Below are 21472 nucleotides of genomic sequence, written 5' to 3'. Positions count from 1 at the left end.
CTGGGTGTGGGGTTTTGGGGGGCCCTGGGGTGCTCAGGGGTACAGAGGTGCTGTGTGTGGGGCCCTGGGGTGCTCAGGGGTACAGAGGTGCTGTGTGTGGGGTTTTGGGGGGCTCAGGGGTACAGAGGGGCTGTGTGTGGGGTTGGCCCCTAGTCTGTGCCAACCTGTCCCCATCGTGCCAAACTCTGTTCCCATTGTGCCAAATCCTGTCACTATTGTGCCAAACTCTGTTCCCATTGTGCCAAATCCTGTCACCATTGTGCCAAATCCTGTCACCATCATGCCAAACTGTTTCCATCGTGCCAAATCCTGTCCCCATCGTGCCAAACTCTGTCCCCATTGTGCCAAATCCTGTCACCATCGTGCCAAATCCTGTCACCATCGTGCCAAATCTTGTTTCCATCGTGCCAAATCCTGTCCCCATCGTGCCAAATTTTGTTCCCATCGTGCCAAATATTGTCCCCATCGTGCCAAATCTTGTTCCCATCGTGCCAAATCCTGTCACCATCGTGCCAAACTCTGTCCCCATCGTGCCAAATCCTGTCCCCATCGTGCCAAACTCTGTCCCCATCGTGCCAAATCCTGTCCCCATCGTGCCAAATCTTGTCCCCATCGTGCCAAGTCTTGTCCCCATCGTGCCAAACTCTGTCCCCATCGTGCCAAATCCTGTCCCCATCGTGCCAAATCCTGTCACCATCATGCCAAACTGTTTCCATCGTGCCAAATCCTGTCCCCATCGTGCCAAACTCTGTCCCCATCGTGCCAAATCTTGTTCCCATCATGCCAAATCCTGTCCCCATCGTGCCAAATCTTGTCCCCATCGTGCCAAATCTTGTTCCCATCGTGCCAAGTCTTGTCCCCATCGTGCCAAACTCTGTCCCCATCGTGCCAAACCCTCTGTCCCCATCCAGCCCATAATAGCCGCGGGCTCACCTGAGAGAGGCGGGGACCTGTCCTCATCCCTCTGCTCCATATTAATGAGCTCCTTCCTCCTCCTCCTCCTCGACCTCCTCCTCCTCCTCCTCCTCCTCCTCTTTCCCCGGCCCTCCCGGTGTCCCGGAGCGCTGCGAGTCGGGGCGGCCGGCGCTCGGTGCCAGCCGCGCTCGGTGCCAGCCGCGCTCGGTGCCAGCCCGGCTCGCCATGGCCCGTGCCACCCTCGTGTCGCAGCTCTGGCTCCTGCTCCAAGCCTCCTGCCTCTGCCTGGCCCAGCTCGTAAGTGCCGTGCTCGATTCCCGGGCTGGAATGGGGATGGAGAGGGGATGGAGAGGGGATGCAGAGGGGACATTGCCCATCTCCGCTCCCTCGCAGTGCTGAGCACTTTGGGTTTATTCCCCCAGCATTTTTCCCTTGTTTTTCCCAGGAATGCCCCCCTGGGAGGGTGGGAGCAGCCACAGCCCCGACCCGCAGGAGACTTCTCCGTGCGGGAAGTACGGACTTGGAAATTCGGGAATTGTTGGATACACGAGTTTAGTTTGATTTTCCCCCTGGAGCAGCAGTGGGGGGCTCTGTCTTTCCCACTGGATTTTCTGGGAAATTTGCTCCTGCTTTCCTGGGATGTGCTGCAGATCCGGACTGAGCAGGGCTGGGGGGGCTCTGACCCTCCCGGGGTGGTCCCAGGGCTCCCGGGGGCTGTCAGGGGGTCCACCAGGACTCTCCAGACTCACCCAGGGGCAGGAGAAAATGGATCTGGAAAAAGGGAAGGTGAGCCCGGGAGAGGGGCAGGCAGTGGCATTCCACCTGGGAAAACTCTCCTTGCCTTACAACTGCAAAAATAATATCAGATTTTAGAGGTTTTGGGAAATTTTTCCATGTGGTTCCTGAGCTGCCTGTTGGAAACTGGGGGACAACTCCTTCCTAACCCCCCCCCGCGGGATCCCCATGGGCTGGTGGGGCAGGGGAGCTGAGCAAGGGGGATGTGGGAATTTCGGGAACAAGGAACCCTTTGGAATTCTTTCCTTGGGCAGGACAAAGGTGCCATTCAGGGAGATCCCAGGGATGGGGACTGCCGGGCTCAGAGATTGATCCAAGGTGGAGCCAGGGCTCTCCTGTTATGTGCACAAACCAGCAGCACCTCTCACCCTTGTAGATTTACATTGATTCCTACATTTATTCCTTATATTTATTTTTTAAATTAATCCAGCCTGGGAGGCTGGAGGAGCTGCAGGAGTGCAGCCCAGCCACCGTCTGCTTCCCATTTCCAGGAACACCAGGGCTTCAGTCTGCAGGACTGGAATCTCTTCCCCCTGAACTCCCTGGTAGGATAACAGAGGTTTCTTTGCCGAGTCCTGTGCAAACCTCAAAGCCAGCACCGGGCTCCGGGAGCTTCCCTGAATGGAGCTTTTGTCCAGAGCCTGGGAGCAAAGCCAGCCTGGCCCAGGGAGAGCTCACACAGAGGGGCCGGGGGTCCCCACCTCATCCTGGGGTTTTGGGCACCTAAATCCTGCCAGTGCTCCCAGAAATCTCACTCTGATAAAAGGGGGCTTTGGAAGCGCTGCTGTCACCCCATGGACACCCTGTTCTGTCAGGGCAGGAGCTCTGGGAGTGGCAGGGAAAGGGGGCAGAAATGGGGTAGAAATGCTTGGAGATCCTGCTCCATCCAGGCAGGAGCACCAGGGAAAGAGGGAGCAGAAATGGGGTAAAAATGTCATCCCATGGACATCCCTGCTCCATCAGGGCAGGAGATCCTCGGACACCAGGGAAAGAGGGAGCAGAAATGGGGTAAAAATGTCATCCCATGGAGATCCTTCTCCATTGGAGCAGGAGATCCTCGGACACCAGGGAAAGAGGGGGCAGAGATGGGGTGAAAATGTCATCCCATGGAGATCCTTCTCCATTGGAGATCCTCGGACACCAGGGAAAGAGGGGGCAGAGATGGGGTAAAAATGTCATCCCGTGGACATCCCTGCTCCATCAGGGCAGCAGATCCTCGGACACCAGGGAAAGATGAAGGAGGGGTAAAAACGCTGCCATCACCCCATGGAGACCCCGCTCTGTTCCCCATGGACACCAGGGCAGGAGATGGGAGAAATGGGATAGAAACTGGGCAGGGAGTGAGGAGCTGGAGGTGCCAGTGAGAAATCCTGGATTTCCCCATCCATGCCTTTGCTGGGGGATCCACAGGAGGGGCAGAGCTCTGACCCCTCGGGGTCTAACCCACATTCCCCACACAAATCGGGGTCCTCCCTGACATGGATCCCATCCCTTTTTCCCCATAGCGAGGGCCACCAGGAGAGCCTGGCCCACCAGGGCCCCCCGGTCCCCCAGGAGTGCCGGGAGCCGATGGCATCGACGTGAGTGACCAGGAACCTGTGCGGGCTGGGGGAGGGAGGGAGGGGACATACAGCACAAAAGGGACATTGTGAGTGGCACAGGGCCGGGGGTGGCTCTCCGTGCTGTTCCCACTCCTGATTTAGGGCAGACAGAGCAGCCCCAGCTCTGCTGGTGGCAGCAAAGGTGCTGCACCCCAAATCCAGCTCCATCCACAGCTCGGGAGTTTGGCATGGGATTGGTTTTTGGGGAATGCAGGACAGGGAGGTTGGGGTGAGGTGGGGGATGCTCCGAGGGGTTGGGGCAGGGACCACCCCAGAGGTGCTCAGCGAAGGGGGGACCTGGGTGGGGACAGTGACATCCCAGTGGGGTTCCTGCAGAGGGATGTGGTGGGGGACTGTGGGTCTGGATCCTCCACGGGTTGTGGAATGGGGGCCCGGACAGAGGGGAGCCCTGTGAGGCAGCAGAAAGTGCCCTTTCTTCAGGATGTGGTGTTATTTTAGTGGTATTTATACCCAGAGCAGCCACAGCACTTCAGAAACCCCATCAAACCCTCACAAAACCCCACTTCACAAACCCCAGTAAAAACCTCACAAAATCCCAGTAGAACCCTCACAAAAGCCCCCCTCAGAAACCCCATCAAAGCCTAGTACAATCTTCACCAATTCCCCCTCACAAAACCCCAACTCAACCCTCACAAAACCCTAATAAAACCCCTGACAAAACCCAAAAAACCCTCAAAAACCCCAATAAAACCCTGACAAAACCCCAGCTCAACCCTCAGAAAACCCTGCTTCACAAACCCCAATAAACCCCTTACAAACCCCAAAAAACCCTCACAGAACCCAAATAAAACCCTGGCAAACCCCAAAAAACCCTCACAAAACCCCAGCTCAACCCTCAGAAAACCCCGCTTCACAAACCCAAATCAAACCCTCACAAACCCCAATTAAAGCCTCACAAAACCCCAAAAAACTCTCGCAAACCCCGGTAAAACCCTCACAAACCCCAGCCCCACCCTCTTTTTCCAACCCCAGCCCCATCCTGTCCTGCCTGTGGGATCCAGCAGCTCCCTCCTGTCTGAGGAGCGGGACAGGGATCGGGATCCCAGGATGGGCTCTATGGGACAGGGATCGGGATCCCAGGATGGGCTCCATGGGGCAGGGATCGGGATCCCCAGGATGGGCTCTGTGGGACAGGGATCGGGATCCCAGGATGGGCTCCATGGGGCAGGGATCGGGATCCCCAGGATGGGCTCTGTGGGGCAGGGATCGGGATCCCAGGATGGGCTCTGTGGGGCAGGGATCGGGATCCCCAGGATGGGCTCTGTGGAGCAGGGATCGGGATCCCAGGATGGGCTCTGTGGGGCAGGGATCGGGATCCCCAGGATGGGCTCCATGGGGCAGGGATCAGGATCCCCAGGATGGGCTCTGTGGAGCAGGGATCGGGATCCCAGGATGGGCTCCGTGGGGCAGGGATCGGGATCCTGGGATGGGCTCTGTGGGACAGGGATCGGGATCCTGGGATGGGCTCTGTGGGGCAGGGATCGGGATCCCCAGGATGGGCTCTGTGGGGCAGGGATCGGGATTCCCGGGATGGGCTCTGTGGGGCAGGGATGGGCTCCATGGGGCAGGGATTGGGATCCCCGGGATGGTGTGGGACAGGGATCGGGATCCCTGGGATGGGCTCTGTGGGGCAGGGATCGGGATCCCAGGATGGGCTCTGTGGGGCAGGGATCGGGATCCCAGGATGGGCTCTGTGGGACAGGGATTGGGATCCCAGGATGGGCTCTTTGGGGCAGGGATGGGCTCCATGGGGCAGGGATCGGGATCCTGGGATGGTGTCGGACAGGGATTGGGATCCCCGGGATGGGCTCTGTGGGGCAGGGATTGGGATCCCCGGGATGGGCTCTGTGGGACAGGGATTGGGATCCCAGGATGGGCTCTGTGGGGCAGGGATTGGGATCCCCGGGATGGGCTCTGTGGAGCAGGATCCCTGGGATGGGCTCTGTGGGGCAGGGATCAGGATCCCTGGGATGGGCTCTGTGGGGCAGGGATCGGGATCCCCAGGATGGGCTCTGTGGGGCAGGGATCGGGATCCTGGGATGGGCTCTGTGAGGTGTCTGGTCCCTTTCCCACCTCCTCCCCTTTCCCCAGGGTGACAAAGGCCCTGTAGGATCTGCCGGCTCCCCGGTGAGTACCCACCCCATCCCTCAGCCTCGCGGTGATCCCTCTCCTTCCACGGGGCCTCGTTGCAACCTGATCCCAATTTTTCATTTTTCCAGGGTGTCAAGGGCGAGCCTGGAGCTCCTGGTCCAGATGGACCCCCAGGGAAGCCGGGCATTGATGTGAGAACTGACCCCTGTCCCCTCATGCTGTCCCTGCCTGCGGGGTCACAGCAAACTGCTCCTGTCCCCCGTGTCGGCCCCACATAAAAACGTGCCCAAATCCCTTTGGGCAGGAGCTGAAAGCACCTTGGGAATCCCAAATGAGCTCGGGAAGAGCTTTTGCCACCCTTTTCCACCTTTGGGATCCCAGGAGAGCTCAGGAAGAGCTTCTGCCACCCCCTCCCACCTTGGGAATCCCAAATGAGCTTCTGCCACCCCCTCCCACCTTGGGAATCCCAAAAGAGCTTCTGCCACCCCCTCCCACCTTGGGAATCCCAAATGAGCTTCTGCCACCCCCTCCCACCTTGGGAATCCCAAACGAGCTTCTACCACTCCTTCCCACCTTGGGAATCCCAAAAGAGCTTCTGCCACTCCTTCCCACCTTGGGAATCCCAAACGAGCTTCTACCACTCCTTCCCACCTTGGGAATCCCAAACGAGCTTGAGAATTGCTTCTTCCACCCCTTTCCACCTCTGGAATGCCAGCAGAGCTCCTCTTGTTTCCTCCAGAACAAATCTGAAGCAATTCCGTGTCCCCCACTGTCCCCGCTTCCGTGGCACCCATGAGGTGGCAGCGGTGACTTTGCCACTGTCCCCTCCTTGGCACAGCCTGGCGGAGGTGGTGGCAGGAAGGGGACGGAGCTGCCACCTCGGGGCCTGTCCCCAGGTGCCCTGGGTGGGGTCTCAGGGGTGTGTGATGGGTGCCTGGGGAGGTTTGGGTGGGTTCCTGCCCCATCCCAGGCATAGAAGCGGGATCAGGGATGGGTGGAGCTGCCCACGTGTCCCTGCCAGGGCTGGATGTGCCCAGGGTGTGTGTGAGGCTCCCTGCAGGGTGTCCCTGTGCCATGAAATTCCACTCTTGGCCCCTCCCGATGGATTCAGCCCAGCAAAAGTTCCTGGCTGGAGAGCAGGAGGAATGGGAACAACTCGCTGGGTCTCTTCCCTTGCAGGGCCTGACGGGAGCCAAAGGGGAGCCAGGACCCATTGGCAGGCCAGGAGTCAAAGTGAGTGAGGGGCAGCTCCGGCTCCCTCATTCCCAGGATCCCACCTTCCCGAATTCCCACCTTCCCAAATTCCTACCTTCCCATATTCCCACCTTTCCAATTTCCCACCTTCCCAAGCTCCCTCATTCCCAGGCTCCCATCTTCCCAAGATTCCACCTTCTCAAGGATTCCACCTTCCCAATTTCCAACTTTCCCAACTTCCAACCTTCCCAATTTCCCACCTTTCCAAGTTCCTACCTTCCCAAGCTCCCTCATTCCCAGGCTCCCATCCTCTCAGGCTCCCACCTTCCCAAATTCCCACCTTTACAAGTATCCCACCTTCCCAATTTCCAACTTCCCAATTTCCCACCTTCCCAATTTCCCACCTTTCCAAGTTCCCACATTCCCAGGCTCCCCCTTCCTCCCCAGCCCCAGCCTGGGGCCATCCCCATCACTCTGGATGGGATCCATGGATGCAGGAACTGCCTGATGGAGTTTTTGGCCCTGAGACTGCATCCAGGGAGGGGGAATTGGAGCAGCTGCCGGAGCAGATCCTCCTTTTCCAGCTCCTGACTCTCCTCTTGTGTCCTGGCAGGGCCAGCCCGGACTCCCAGGACCACCAGGGCTCCCTGTGAGTATCTGCTGCTCCCATGGGTGGGGTGGGCACCCCCCAAGTCCCCCCTGCTCCATCCTTGGTGGTGGGGTGGGAATCAACCTCCCTGGGACAGGAATTCTGGAGGATTTGGGGAATTTGAACCAATTGTCATTTTCTTTTTGCCACAGGGTCCATCACTGCCAGGACCCCCTGTAAGTGCCACTCTGGGCTGGGATGGGTGGCCTGGGATCCTGCTTGGAATTGTGCAGGAGGAGCTCAAACCTCAGCACCCCCAGGGGGGAGGAATCAGGACGGGACCTCTCTCATTCCATGAATTTCTCTCCCTTCTCCCTTTAGGGGCTTCCAGGCCAGGTTGGACTTCCCGGGGAGATCGGAGTGCTGGGACCCAAGGTGAGGAGCCAGGAGGGGACAGGGAAGAACATCCCCTCCTTCCACCAGGAGCAGCTTCTGTGCCCTCCAGGGCTCCTGGGATAACCAGGGATGACCCTGAAATGTGGGAATGGAGGTTCCCCTGGTGCCATCACCCTGGGGATGTCCCCATTCCTGCTGGGACATCCTGGCTCCCCAGGTCTCCACCTCCCCTCCTCATCCCAAATTCTCCTTTCCTGGCCTTCTTTCCTAGGGTGACCCTGGACCCGACGGCCCAAGGGGTCCCCCAGGTCCTCCAGGGAAACCTGTGAGTATCTCCCAACCGCCTCCAGGAGGGAGAAGCTTCCCCAGGCTCATCCCAGGGTTTGGGGCTGGAATCTGAGCTCTGGCTCTCACCTCCCACCCCCACTCCTTGTTTCCTGCTCCTGTAAAACCATCCCGTTTTAAAATCCTGGAATGTTGATGGTTTCCTTCCCTGCAGGGCCTCCCGGGACACCTCCAAGGCCTGGAAGGCAGCGCTGATTTCCTGGTGAGAGCTGCCATGACCTTGTCCCCTGCTGTGACCAGGGTGTCCCCTGTGGAGCAGGACCCCTCCCTCCCTCTCTTCCCAGGCATCTCCAGGTCATTCCCAACTCATCCTTGTCCTTCCTCTCCTCCCAGTGCCCCACCAGCTGCCCCCCAGGTCCCAAGGGCCCCCAGGGACTGCAGGGACTGAAGGTAAGGAAGTCCTGGAGCTGCCATGGGGGGGAAAAATGGGAATTGTCACCTCCAGGATGTGGTGGAGTGAAGGATCCGTCTCTGGGATCTCTGGAGCACCAGGACAGGGAGGTCTGGAGGAAAAGGTGCTGTGGGAAAGGTCCCTGTTTGTCCCCAGCCCCTTCCTGGGGGTGGCACCCTGTGCCAAAGCCCCGACCCCAGCTCAGGATGTCACCTGTGGGATTCTGAACCTCCCTCAGAATGTCCCCAGTGGGATTTTGAGCCCATTCCATGTCACCTGTGGGATTCTGAACCTCCCTCAGAATGTCCCCAGTGGGATTTTGAGCCCATTCCATGTCACCTGTGGGATTCTGAAGCCCCCCAATGTTCCCATTGGGATTCTGAGCCCCTCAATGTCACCAGTGGGACTCTGAACCCGTTCCATGTCCCCAGTGGGATTCCAAGTCCCCCGATGTCCCCACTGGGATTCTGAGCGCTGCCACGTCCCCACTGGGCACCCCGGGGTGGGATGTGGTGGCAGGGTGGCGCTGTGGGACGTGGCCACCGGGATGGTGCCACCACGCTGCAGCTCTGCCAGGGATTTTCCTCACGGATTTCCTCTCCCCCCGCAGGGACACAGAGGCCGCCCTGGCGCCCTCGGAGAGCCCGGCAAGCAGGGAGAGCCGGTGAGTGTTCCAGCAGGATCCCAGCAGATCCCAGCAGGATCCTAGCCAGATCCAGGCACGATCTCAGCTGGATCCCAGCAGGATCCCAGACGGATCCCAGTAGGATCCCAGCCGGATCTCAACAGGATCTCAGCAGGATCCTGGCAGGATCTCAGTAGGATCCCGGCAGGGTCCCAGCCAGATTCCAACAGGATCTCAGCCAGATCTCAGCATGATCTCAGTAGGATCCCGGCAGGATCCAGGTGTGGCTGTCCCTGTGGGGCTGGATCCAGGGAAGGAGTTTTGGGAAGGGAAAGGAAGAAGGGAAGGAAAGAGGAAAATGGAAAATATGGGACTGGGAGACCAGGGTGGCCTTCCCAGGGTGGCTTCCTGGGCAGGGCCCCCTGTCCCCATCCCTGCCGGGTGCCAGGTGGGGCTGTGTGTCCCCAGGCTGCTTTGTGTCCCCTCTCCCTCCAACATTCCCTTTTCTCTCCATTCCCAGGGCCCCAAGGGGGACGTTGGTGCCTCTGGAGAACAAGGAATCCCAGGCCCTCCGGTAAATCCTTTATTCCTCTTTTCCTCTGTCCCCCACGTCCTGCAGGAACTGGGGGTGGCCTCTTTGTCCTTGTCCCCAGACACCAGGGAGGTGACACCGGCCTGTCCCTGCTCCCAGCAAAGCCTCCATCCCATCCCATCCCATCCCATCCCATCCCATCCCATCCCATCCCATCCCATCCCATCCCATCCCATCCCTCTCCCAGCCATGGATGCCACCACCTCTCCCTCTGGAGAGCTCCAGGGCTGTTCCCAGGGATAATTTGGGATAAATCCCCGCTGTCCCCTGAGTCCCCCTTGCCCCGTGGGGGTGGAATTAAAGCCACAGGAACTCTCGGAGCACTTTGAAGATGAAAAGCAATTACTGGGCTGAGCCCTCCAGGCCAGGAAAGGGCAAAACTGCTTTGAAGCCAAGAGCTCTGGCCCAGGGAAGTGGCTGCAGTTTGGGCCCTCTGGAGTTATGGAATTGACAGCTGGAAAAGCACCTGGTGGGGGGCTCTGGAATTAGGAGGGCCTGGAATTCCTCGTGTTTGGCAAAGTTGGTGGATTCCGGGTTTTGCTGTAATTGCTGCTTCCCCCTGGGCTGCTCCTGGGGTATTTCTCCAGCTAAATTGGCTGTGGTTTCCTTCCCTGCAGGGACCTCAGGGCCTCAGGGGCTATCCTGGCATGGCAGGACCCAAGGGGGAGACGGTGAGTGCGGGTGGCACCCCCTGGCTCTGGGATCGGGGCTCCAGATCCCACCCAGACCATTCCCAGCAGCGTGCTGGGATGCAAGGGTGGATTGGGGTGGGAACTAACCTTTCCATGCTCTCTTTCCAGGGCCCTGCGGGCTACAAGGGCATGGTCGGGAGCATCGGAGTAGCCGGGCGGCCGGTGGGTGCCCCCTCACCCCTGGGCACTCTGGGTTCCCACTGTGCCCTGCTCAATCCTTCCTTTCCTCTCTCCTCCAGGGCAGGGAAGGCCCCAAGGGACCACCTGGGGACCCTGGTGACAAGGGAGAGCTGGTAGGTGACAGTGCCAGTGTCCCCTTTTCCCCAGCTTGGCACCGTTCCCACATGGAAAGGGCTGTGCCCGGAGTGCCCTCGAGGGGCATCTCCACCTCCCAGCTCTGTCCCCTGCGCCAGCAGGACACTGACACTTGTCCCCTCCTGCTCTAGGGTGGCCGTGGCATCAGGGGACCCCAGGGTGACATCGGCCCCAAGGGGGAGAATGTGAGTACAGCCGGTGGCACCTGTGTCCTGCCTGGGCAGAGCCCCTTGTCCCTGGCTGTGCCGTCACGTGTCCTTGTCCCCTCCAGCACACACCTGGAATGCTCCTTTCCCCTCCCCACGGTTTTTTTTTTGTCCCCACCGCGAGCCTTTGAGTCCCTTCGAGGTGTCCCATGGGTGACTCTTCCCCCTTTTCAGGGTCTCCCGGGCATCGATGGCAAGGATGGCACCCCAGGTATCCCAGGAGTGAAGGTGAGGGAATGCCACCCGCTGGCAACAACGGGGATGGCAAAGGGAACAGCGGCCCTTGGCACGGCAGCTCCTGGCCACGGGCTCAAGGGCTGTGTCCCCCCTCGGGCAGGAGCCCCTTGCCCACCTGTGGGCACCCCACTCCTGCTGACAACCCCTCTGTCCCTCGCAGGGTGGCACAGGACAGGCGGGACGCCCGGGAACGCCGGGACACCGGGGACAAGCTGTGAGTGCAGGACCCCCCAGCCTGTCCCCTGAGGGGTGACACCCCTCTGCCAGGGGTGCCAGGGGTGCCAGGGCCAGCACCCTGCGGGGACACTGAGCTGTGACAGGGGTGACACCCCGTGCCAGCACCCTGCGGGGACACTGAGCTGTGCCCGGGGGTGACACCCCGTGCCAGCACCCTGCAGGGACACTGAGCTGTGACAGGGGTGACACCCCGTGCCAGCACCCTGCAGGGACACTGAGCTGTGCCCGGGGTGACACCCCGTGCCAGCACCCTGCAGGGACACTGAGCTGTGCCAAGGGTGACACCCCGTGCCAGCACCCTGCAGGGACACTGAGCTGTGACAGGGGTGACACCCCGTGCCAGCACCCTGCGGGGACACTGAGCTGTGCCAAGGGTGACACCCCGTGCCAGCACCCTGCGGGGACACTGAGCTGTGACAGGGGTGACACCCCGTGCCAGCAGCCTGCGGGGACACTGAGCTGTGCCCAGGGGTGACACCCCATGCCAGCACCCTGCGGGGACACTGAGCTGTGACAGGGGTGACACCCCGTGCCAGCACCCTGCGGGGACACTGAGCTGTGCCAAGGGTGACACCCCGTGCCAGCACCCTGCGGGGACACTGAGCTGTGACAGGGGTGACACCCCGTGCCAGCGCCCTGAGGGGACACTGAGCTGTGCCCGGGGTGACACCCCGTGCCAGCGCCCTGAGGGGACACTGAGCTGTGCCCGGGGGTGACACCCCGTGCCAGCACCCTGCGGGGACACTGAGCTGTGCCCGGGGGTGACACCCCGTGCCAGCACCCTGCGGGGACACTGAGCTGTGCCCGGGGTGACACCCCGTGCCAGCACCCTGCGGGGACACTGAGCTGTGACAGGGGTGACACCCCGTGCCAGCACCCTGCGGGGACACTGAGCTGTGACAGGGGTGACACCCCGTGCCAGCAGCCTGCGGGGACACTGAGCTGTGCCCAGGGGTGACACCCCATGCCAGCACCCTGCGGGGACACTGAGCTGTGCCCAGGGGTGACACCCCGTGCCAGCACCCTGCGGGGACACTGAGCTGTGCCCGGGGTGACACCCCGTGCCAGCACCCTGCGGGGACACTGAGCTGTGACAGGGGTGACACCCCGTGCCAGCACCCTGCGGGGACACTGAGCTGTGCCCAGGGGTGACACCCCGTGCCAGCACCCTGCGGGGACACTGAGCTGTGCCCGGGGGTGACACCCCGTGCCAGCACCCTGCAGGGACACTGAGCTGTGCCAAGGGTGACACCCCGTGCCAGCACCCTGCGGGGACACTGAGCTGTGCCCGGGGTGACACCCCGTGCCAGCAGCCTGCGGGGACACTGAGCTGTGCCCGGGGGTGACACCCCGTGCCAGCACCCTGCGGGGACACTGAGCTGTGCTCAGGGTGACACCCCGTGCCAGCACCCTGCGGGGACACTGAGCTGTGCCCGGGGGTGACACCCCGTGCCAGCACCCTGCAGGGACACTGAGCTGTGCCAAGGGTGACACCCCGTGCCAGCACCCTGCGGGGACACTGAGCTGTGACAAGGGTGACATCCCGTGCCAGCGCCCTGCGGGGACACTGAGCTGTGCCCGGGGTGACACCCCGTGCCAGCACCCTGCAGGGACACTGAGCTGTGACAGGGGTGACACCCCGTGCCAGCACCCTGCAGGGACACTGAGCTGTGCCCAGGGCTTGATCCCAGCTTTGTTTCCCCAGGGATTGCCGGGCCAGCCGGGAAGCAAAGGTGGCCCGGGTGACAAGGTGGGTGACACCTCTGAGCATCCACCCCGCGGCTCTTGTCCCCTCCCTGTCCCCGCTGTCCCCCCCTGTCCCCTCTGACCTCTCTCTCCCTTCACAGGGTGAAGCGGGTCCTCGGGGCCACCCCGGTGTCACCGGTGCCCCAGGGCAGCTTGTAAGTACCGAGATGTCGCCGTGTCCCTCCCGGGGACAGCCTCGGGGCTGATCTCTCTCTTTTTTTCCCTTTTTTCCCCCGTTTCCCCGCCAGCTCAAAGCGGAATCGGGCACTTCATCCCCACCCCGCTCCTCCCGGGACCGCCACCCCTGTCACCACCCTGCGGTGGCGACAAGGACAGGGCCACCCCTCCCTCGGGGAAGGACAAGGAGAACAGCACGCCGCTGAATCCCATCTCCTCTGGGATTTTCTTTCCCGTTTTTTAGGGCGAGCCCGGACCTCGGGGCGAGCAGGGCCCGCAGGGTGTCCCCGGGCCGAAGGTGAGCTGGGGACACCGCGGGGGGGTGGCCGTGCCAGGGGGTGCTGGCCCTGACCGCGCTCCTCTCCCGGCTGTCCGCAGGGTGACAGGGGCGAGCGTGGCCTCGTGGGGCCCCCCGGCGAGCAGGGCAGAGCGGTGAGTTGTCCCCAAAGCCGGTGAGTTGTCCCCAAAGCTGAGCTGGGACACAGCAGATGCTCTAAATTGTCCCCAAAGCTGAGCTGGGACACAGCAGATGCTCTAAATTGTCCCCAAAGCTGAGCTGGGACACAGGAGATGCTCTAAATTGTCCCCAAAGCCAGGCTGGGACACACGCGATGCTCTGAGTTGTCCCCAAAGCCGGTGAGTTGTCCCCAAATCCAGGTTGGGACACAGGGAATGCTCTAAATTGTCCCCAAAGCCAGTGAGTTGTACCCTAAGCCACTCTGGGACATGGGAGATGCTCTGAATTGTCCCCTAAGCCGGTGAGTTTTTCCCAAATTCAGGCTGGGACACAGGACATGCTCTGAGTTGTCCCCAAATCCAGGCTGGGACACCAGGAATGCTCTAAATTGTCCCCAAAGCCATTCTGGGACACAGGGAATGCTCTGAGTTGTCCCCAGAGCCACTCTGGGACATGGGAGATGCTCTGAATTGTCCCCAAAGCCGGTGAGTTGTTCCCAAATTCAGGCTGGGACACACGGGATGCTCTGAGTTGTCCCCAAAGCCATTCTGGGACACAGGGAATGCTCTGAGTTGTCCCCAAAGCTGGTGAGTTGTCCCCAAAGCCAGGCTGGGACAAGGGGCATGCTCTGAGATGTCCCTAAATCTGGTAAATTCTCCCCAAAGCTGATGAATTGTCCCCAAAGCCACTCTGGGACACAGGACATGCTCTGAGTTGTCCCCAAATCCAGGCCGGCACACAGGGGACGCTCAGCCCCGGGATGGGGGATGGATTTGGGATCAGCGGGACACAGCCAGACCTCCTCCTTTGATCCCGGCTCAGTCCCATGCCTGTCCTGCTGCTGAGGGATTAGGGACATCCTGCTGCTCAGGGATTAATGGGACCCCCGCTGGGACAGGAATTTCCTCCTGTCCCAGGAGAGCCCAGCCCCTCTCCAGAGCTTTCCTTCACTGGAAAAACAGCCAAAAACCTGATTTGTGGTGCTTTTCCTGGGGACAGGAATCCATCCCCGGAAGATCACTGCTCTTGGCATGGCTTCTCCATGGTTTTGTGCCCTGTGTCCCCTCAGAGCTGGGATTTAGGGGAGGTTGGGATCAGCTGGAGGATGGGGAGCTGCCTGTGCACCTCACTGCCTTGGGGACAATTCCTTGATGGGTAAAAGTCTTTCCATTGTCTCCTCTCACTCATTTTCCCATATTTCTTGGATTTCCAGGGGCCGAAGGGTGAGCAGGGCCCACCAGGCATCCCAGGACCCCAAGGCTTGCCTGGAGTCAAAGGAGACAAGGTGACAGCTCTGGGGACAGCAAGGTGGCTTCTTGGGGACACTGCTCTGAGCTGGGCTGATCCCACTTTTTCCTTTTCCCAGGGCTCTCCAGGGAAAACCGGCCCCAAAGGCAGCATTGTGAGTACATCCCAGGCTGTGGCAGGGGTTTAACAGAGCTGGGTTTAACACTGGCTCTAGGCACCTTCTCCATGAATTCCCCCCTCATTCCAGAGGGTGGGGGGGGACTTTGGGAATGTTCCCATCTCTCCTTGCCTTTCCTTTAGGGGGATCCCGGTGTCCACGGCCTGGCAGGGCTCAAGGGAGAGAAGGTGAGTGCTTCCAGAGGATTCCTGGAATGCTGGGGGATCCTGCCTGGCATGAAATCCCAGCTCCAGCCCTAAATTCCTGCTGTCTCCTCATCGTTGTGTCCTCTGTCCCCAGGGCGAGTCAGGAGAGCCAGGACCCAAGGGACAGGTGAGAGGTGGGGTTTGGGACACCCCACGACTTGGGGGGATTTGTGGGATCCTCAGCTGGATCCTCCTGGCTGAGGTGCTGAGGGAATATTTTCCCTGGAGATGGGAGCCAGTGACCACCACCAGCCCTGGATTCAGGCTCAGCTCCTCTTTGGGGTTAAACCCTGGATTCAGACTCAGTTCTGGGCTCAGCACCGGATTCAGGCTCAGCTCCATTTTGGGATCCAGCCCTGGATTCAGGCTCAGCCCCAATTTTTGGGATCCAACCCTGGATTCAGCCCCAGCCCCATTTGGGATCCAGCCCCAGGTTTTGGGATCCAACCCTGGATTCAAGTTCAGCCCCAGTTTTTGGGATCCAGCCCTGGATTCAAGTTCAGCTCCAGTTTTTGGGATCCAACCCTGGATTCAGCCTCAGCCCTGTTTGGGATTCAGCCTTGGATTCAGCCCCAGCCCCATTTGGGATCCAGCCCCAGTTTTTGGGATCCAGCCCTGGGTTCAGCCCCAACCCCATTTGGGATCCAGTCCCAATTTTTGGGATCCAACCCTGGGTTCAGCTCCAGCCCCAGTTTTTGGGATCCAGCCCTGGGTTCAGCCCCAGCTCCATTTGGGATCCAGCCCTGCCTGTGGGTTTTGGGAGATTTTGGGCTCTCGGGGTGCAGCCCCCCGTGCTCAGCACAGCCTGAGCCCCTCATGCCTCTCTTTCTCCATCCCTCCTCCAGCAAGGCATCCAGGGAGACCTCGGCTTTCCCGGCCCCTCGGGGGATGCAGGAGCACCGGGAATTCGGGGCTATCCCGGCCCTCCCGGCCCGCGGGGGCTGGTGGGGGAGCGCGGAGTGCCGGGAATGCCGGGCCCGCGGGGCACAGCCGTGAGTATCCCGATCCCACATGCCTCCTCACCCTCCCTGTGCCCTCAGCTGCTCCAGCTTGGCAGGAATTGCCTCACCTTCCCACCCAGCTCCTCTGGGAACACGATGCTGTTCCACTCGGGAGCTGGGATCCCGCATTCCTGGGGAGGAATTCCGTCTTTCCCACTGCGTATGGCAGCCAAAAACCGTCCCTGTATAAACCAGCCAGCAGCAGGGATTTGCAGAGTTGGGATTTTCCCCTAAAAAACTCATTTTGGCCTCAAATGCCGTGAGCACGGAGCGAGCTGAGCGTGGAGCACTTGGACTGGGACAGAGCGGGGAAGAGCAGGGTGGGAAGGTGACCTGGGATGCAGGGAGGGGATTGGGATTGGGATTTGGGCTGGGAGGGCTCTGGGAGGGGACAGGAGGAGCGAAATTCCCTTCCTGGCAGGGCCGGGACGCTGGGGACCAGCACATCGTGGACGTGGTGCTGAAGATGCTGCAAGGTGAGGGTGGAGCAGGGGCCACCACATCCCATGGATCCCACCCCGTGGATCCCATGGTTCCCATCCCATGGATCCTATGGATCCCTTCCTATGGATCCCACCCCATGGATCCCACAGTTCCCATCCCATGGATCCCACCCTATGGATCCCATGGATCCCACCCCATGGATCCCTACCCACAGATCCCACCATATGGATCCCATCCCATGGATCCCATCCCATGGATCCCACCCCATGGATCCAGTGGATCCCATCATGTGGATTGACCCCATGGATCCTATGGATCCCTTCGTATGGATCCCATGGATCCCACCCCATGGATACCTTCCTATAGATCCCACCCTGTGGATCATATGGATCCCATTGATCCCTTCATATGGATCCCACCCCATGGATCCCATCCCAGAGATCCCACCCTATGGATCCTACTCCATGGATCCCATGGATCCCACCCCATGGATCACATCCCAGCCCCTCTCTGCCCCACAGAGCAGCTGGCAGAGGTGGCCGTGAGCGCCAAGAGAGCCGCCCTGGGCGGGGTCGGGGCCATGGGACCCCCCGGCCCCCCCGGCCCCCCAGGGCCCCCTGGTGAGCAGGGTCCCCACGGCCCCATGGGAGCCCGAGGTGTCCCCGGAATCCTGGGAGCTGCGGGGCAGATCGGCAATGTCGGAGCCAAAGGTGGGTGCTGGTGGCACGGTGCCAGGTGCAAACCCTGCTGGGGTGGCCCTGCCGCGCTTGTCCCCGTCCCCGATGGCCCATCCAGGCTTTCCGTGGATTCCTTCCCTCCTTTTTGTACCCACAGGGAAGAGAGGAGAGAAGGGCGAGCGGGGAGAGGTTGGCCGTGGCCACCCGGGAATGCCAGGTCCTCCAGGGATCCCAGGTGAGACCAGGTGTCCCCAGCACCGACACGGCCACGTGGCCTTTGTCACCTTGGAGTGATGAGCCCAGCGTTGGCTGGGGACCTTCTGATCCATCCCACAAAACCTGCCCGGGTTCATCCCACAAAACTGCACGAGCTTATCCCACAAAACCTCAGCTTCATCCCACAAAACTGCACGAGCTCATCCCACAAAACCTCAGCTTCATCCCACAAAACTGCCCAGGTTCATCCCATAAAACCTGCCCGAGCTCATCCCACAAAACCTGCCCAGGTTCATCCTGTCAATTTTCCCAGGTTCATCCCACAAATCTCCCACCTGGATCATCCTTCCCTTCCTTCCTCCTCGTCTCTACCAGCTCTTTCCCTCTCTCTGAAATTGCTCTACCCGAACCCAGCAGCATTCCCAAACACCCCAATCCCTATTTCTCAGGGAAAAGCCCTAATTCTTGGGGAAAATCCCAATTTCTCAGGGAAAAGCCCTATTTCTCAGGGGAAAAAAAATCCCTATTTCTTGGGGAAAAGCTCTATTTCTTGGGGAAAAATCCCTATTTCTCTGGGGAAAATCCCAGTTTCTCAGGAAAAAATCCCAATTTCTAGGGGGAAATCCCCATTTCCTGGGAAAAAATCCTGATTTCTCAGGGAAAATCCCTATTTCTCAGGGTAAAAATTCCTAATTCTTGGGAAAAAATCCCTTTTTCTCGGGAAAAATCCCAATTTCTCGGGGAAAAAAAAAAAATCGCAGTTTCTCAGGGGAAAAAATCCCGATTTTTCGTGAAAAATCCCAATTTCTCAGGAAAAATTCTGATTTCTCTCAGAAAATCCCGATTTCTTGGGGAAGAGCCCTATTTCTCAGGAAAAATCCCTATTTCTCAGGAAAAAAACTCCCTATTCCTAGGGGAAAACCCCAATTTCTCGGGGGGAATAAATCCCTACTTCTCCAGTTGAGTCTCATGACCGCCAACCGCCGCAAACCCCGATTCCCCTTGCAGGTCTCCCGGGCATCCCGGGGCACGCTCTGGATGGCAAGGCGGGCGAGCGGGGCCCGCCGGGCTCCCCGGGCTCCCCGGGCAGGCCGGGCTCCCCGGGGCCGCCGGGGCTGCCGGGGTTCTGCGAGCCGGCCGCGTGCCTGGGCGCCTCGGCGTACGCGGCCGCGCGCCTTCCGGAGCCGGGCAGCGTCAAGGGCCCCCCGTACTGAGCGGTTCCCCGCCGCGGAAAAATCCCTTCCCCAGCGCTGCAATCCCACGGGGAGCAGCTTCCAGAGCACTCCCCCTGTTCTCGGGAGTGCTGGCATGAGGGTGGGCACAGGGAAAAGTCAGCCCTGAAAGGTTGGTTTTGGGAATAAAAGGGTGTCCGCGACGCCTCAAATGCTGTTTCCGTCCGTGGGGGTTTCAGATCGCCCTGTGCCCTTTCCCCCGCCAAAAAAAAAAAAAAAAAAAAAAAAATTGGAGTAAATTTTATAATTCCCTGTGATGTTTGAAGGAGCTGGAGGGAATTCCCTTTTTAGCCTTCCCTTTTCTTTTTTTTTTTAATTGGAATTTTTAAAGCCCCCTCAACCGAAATCATGGTTTGATTATTTAAGAGAATTCCCAGCTCCAACTTGGTCACTCCCAGAGCTGTAAATCTTTGTAAAATAGGGATAAAAATAGGGATATTTTATAACTGTAACGAGGAAAACACCAACTTTTGGAAAAACTGGACAATAAAATCAAGCTGGATTCTTAAGAACTGGAATGATGTGTGGATTTCTTTGGATCAAAACAAGGCCATGGTGGGGTGCGGAATTTTGAGGGTTGAAGTTGGGGATTGGGATGAAGTTGGGAAGAGGGATGAAGTCCTACATCCCATTAGGAAGCACCTTGGATGCCATTCCAGAGAGATGGAAACCCAAATGTGGAGAAGGAACAGCTGGAAAACATCCAACCCTCTCCTGAATCCCAAAAATCCCTGTGGGGAGAGGGGAAGGAAAGGCTTGGCTAAGCCTCGCTTTCCGGGGAGATCCATCCCGATCCTTTTCCCTGGGATTCCCTCTGAATTCCCGTTGAATTCCCATTTTCCAACCCCTCCGCTCCAGCTGTGCCGCGCATCTGGGGCACATCCCAGCTCTTCCTGGCTTTATCTCCCCACGAGAGGGAGCTGCCAGCCCGTGGAATTCGCTCTTCCAGCCGGGGATATTCCCGATAAACTCGGCTTTCCTTCTGAAGGGGCTGCAGCATCCCCCGGCAGCGGGCTGAGGGGGGAAAAGGGGGAATTCCCTTCCTCTGACCCCTTCCCCCTTTTGGGATGGACGTGGAAGGGCTGGGAGCTGAGTTCAGGTCCTGGAGCAGGGAAAAGCCACTTCCAGGTGGGATCAGGGCTGAGTTTTGGTCCTGGAGCAGGGAAAAGCCACTTCCAGGTGGGATCAGGGTTGAGTTTTGGTCCTGGAGCAGGGAAAAGCCACTTCCAGGTGGGATCAGGGTTGAGTTTTGGTCCTGGAGCAGGGAAAAGCCACTTCCAGGTGGGATCAGGGCTGAGTTTTGGTCCTGGAGCAGGGAAAAGCCACTTCAGGCGGGATCAGGGCTGAGTTCAGGTCCTGGAGCAGGGAAAAGCCACTTCCAGGTGGGATCAGGGCTGAGTTCAGGTCCTGGAGCAGGGAAAAGCCACTTCCAGGTGGGATCAGGGCTGAGTTTTGGTCCTGGAGCAGGGAAAAGCCACTTCCAGGTGGGATCAGGGCTGAGCAGGGAAAAGCCACTTCCGAGGACAGACCAGGAAAAGCTCTGCTGTGCCTGTGGAGCATCCTGGGCATCCAGGAGGATCCAGGAATCCTCTGGAGCTCCTCAGTCCTGCACTCAGCACATCCCAGGCACAGATGGGATGGGATGGGATGGGATGGGATGGGATGGGATGGGATGGGATGGGATGGGATGGGATCCAGCACATCCAGGGACGCTGCTCCAGCTGATCCTGCTGCTTCCAGAGCCAGCACAGCTTCCCAAAAATCGCTGAGGGCAGCGGTGAGCGAGCTCCGCCTTGGCAAGGAGCAGCTCTGACCTTCCCGATCCATCCCGGGAGGCACCGGGAATCCAGAGCCTGGCAAAGCCGGCGTCTGGGAAGACTAAAAATCTTGGGAATTAATTAAAATTCCGGGAAGCAGCTGTCTGGAGCTCCTGCCTCTCTCTTCCCCACCTGCTCGTGCCTCATGGATTCTCCTGGGAGCCAGCCCAGTCCTTGTCACCTCAGCTGATCCCTGCTCCCAGACATCCAAACCACAGCCAGGCAGGGCTTCTTTCCCGAGCAAAACCAGGTGGAATCTTTTCCAATTATTCCAAGGGCTTTAAGAATCTGCTCCTGCAGCCACAAAATCCCCGGGAATGCGGCGGGGAGGAGTCCAGCGTCCTGCCTGCCTGCGGTGGGATGGGAAAGGCAAAAGGGAAGAAGGGAAAGGGAATCGAGGAATCCCTTTGGGATTGCACCAGTTCCTCCTCCAGACCCGACACCTCCCGCAGGAGCTTCCCAGCTTCTAGGAAAGCTGTGGAAAAAAAGAGGAAAGGGAGAATCGGGATAAATGATATCCTGGAAAAATTAAATTAAATGGGCAGAGACACCTTCCACTATCCCAGGCTGTTCCAACCTGGCCTTGGATACTTCCAGGGATGTGGCAGCCACAGCTCCCCTGGGAAATCCATCCCAGCCCCTTGCCACCCTCCCAGGGAGGAATTTTTTCCCAAAATCCCATCCAAAGCACCCTTTTCCCCCAAAGGCACCGTGTCCCCCTCGGTTATCCACCGGGACCATCCTGAAATCCCACCCCGGGACATTCCCGTGGCCATGAATAATTCAGGATTACCAGGAAAGTTTCCCGGAGCTGATGAGCCCAAATCACCTGGAGGAGGTGAAGATGAGCTA

General features: G+C 59.5%; 1 protein-coding gene across 1 annotated transcript; it reads left to right on the top strand.

Moving 5' to 3' along the window:
* Positions 1-1080: 1080 nt before the first annotated feature.
* COL9A2 (collagen type IX alpha 2 chain) lies at positions 1081-18789 on the top strand. The gene is made up of 32 exons (XM_068172619.1): positions 1081-1212; positions 3216-3290; positions 5424-5459; positions 5552-5614; positions 6603-6656; positions 7231-7266; positions 7419-7442; positions 7588-7641; positions 7874-7927; positions 8102-8149; positions 8281-8337; positions 8949-9002; positions 9484-9537; positions 10173-10226; positions 10356-10409; positions 10487-10540; positions 10694-10747; positions 10943-10996; positions 11166-11219; positions 12948-12992; positions 13090-13143; positions 13410-13463; positions 13544-13597; positions 14836-14907; positions 14989-15024; positions 15171-15215; positions 15328-15360; positions 16079-16225; positions 16656-16710; positions 17200-17388; positions 17513-17590; positions 18580-18789. The coding sequence occupies exons 1-32, from the start codon at positions 1141-1143 to the stop codon at positions 18783-18785; spliced, it is 2073 nt and encodes a 690-aa protein (XP_068028720.1). The 5' UTR covers positions 1081-1140; the 3' UTR covers positions 18786-18789.
* The last annotated feature ends 2683 nt before the right edge of the window (positions 18790-21472 follow it).

This window comes from Anomalospiza imberbis, chromosome 25, assembly GCF_031753505.1.
Source record: "Anomalospiza imberbis isolate Cuckoo-Finch-1a 21T00152 chromosome 25, ASM3175350v1, whole genome shotgun sequence".
Taxonomy (NCBI): Eukaryota; Metazoa; Chordata; class Aves; order Passeriformes; family Viduidae; genus Anomalospiza; species Anomalospiza imberbis.
Note: the sequence above shows the minus strand (reverse complement) of the source record. Positions and strands in the feature narration are given on the sequence as shown.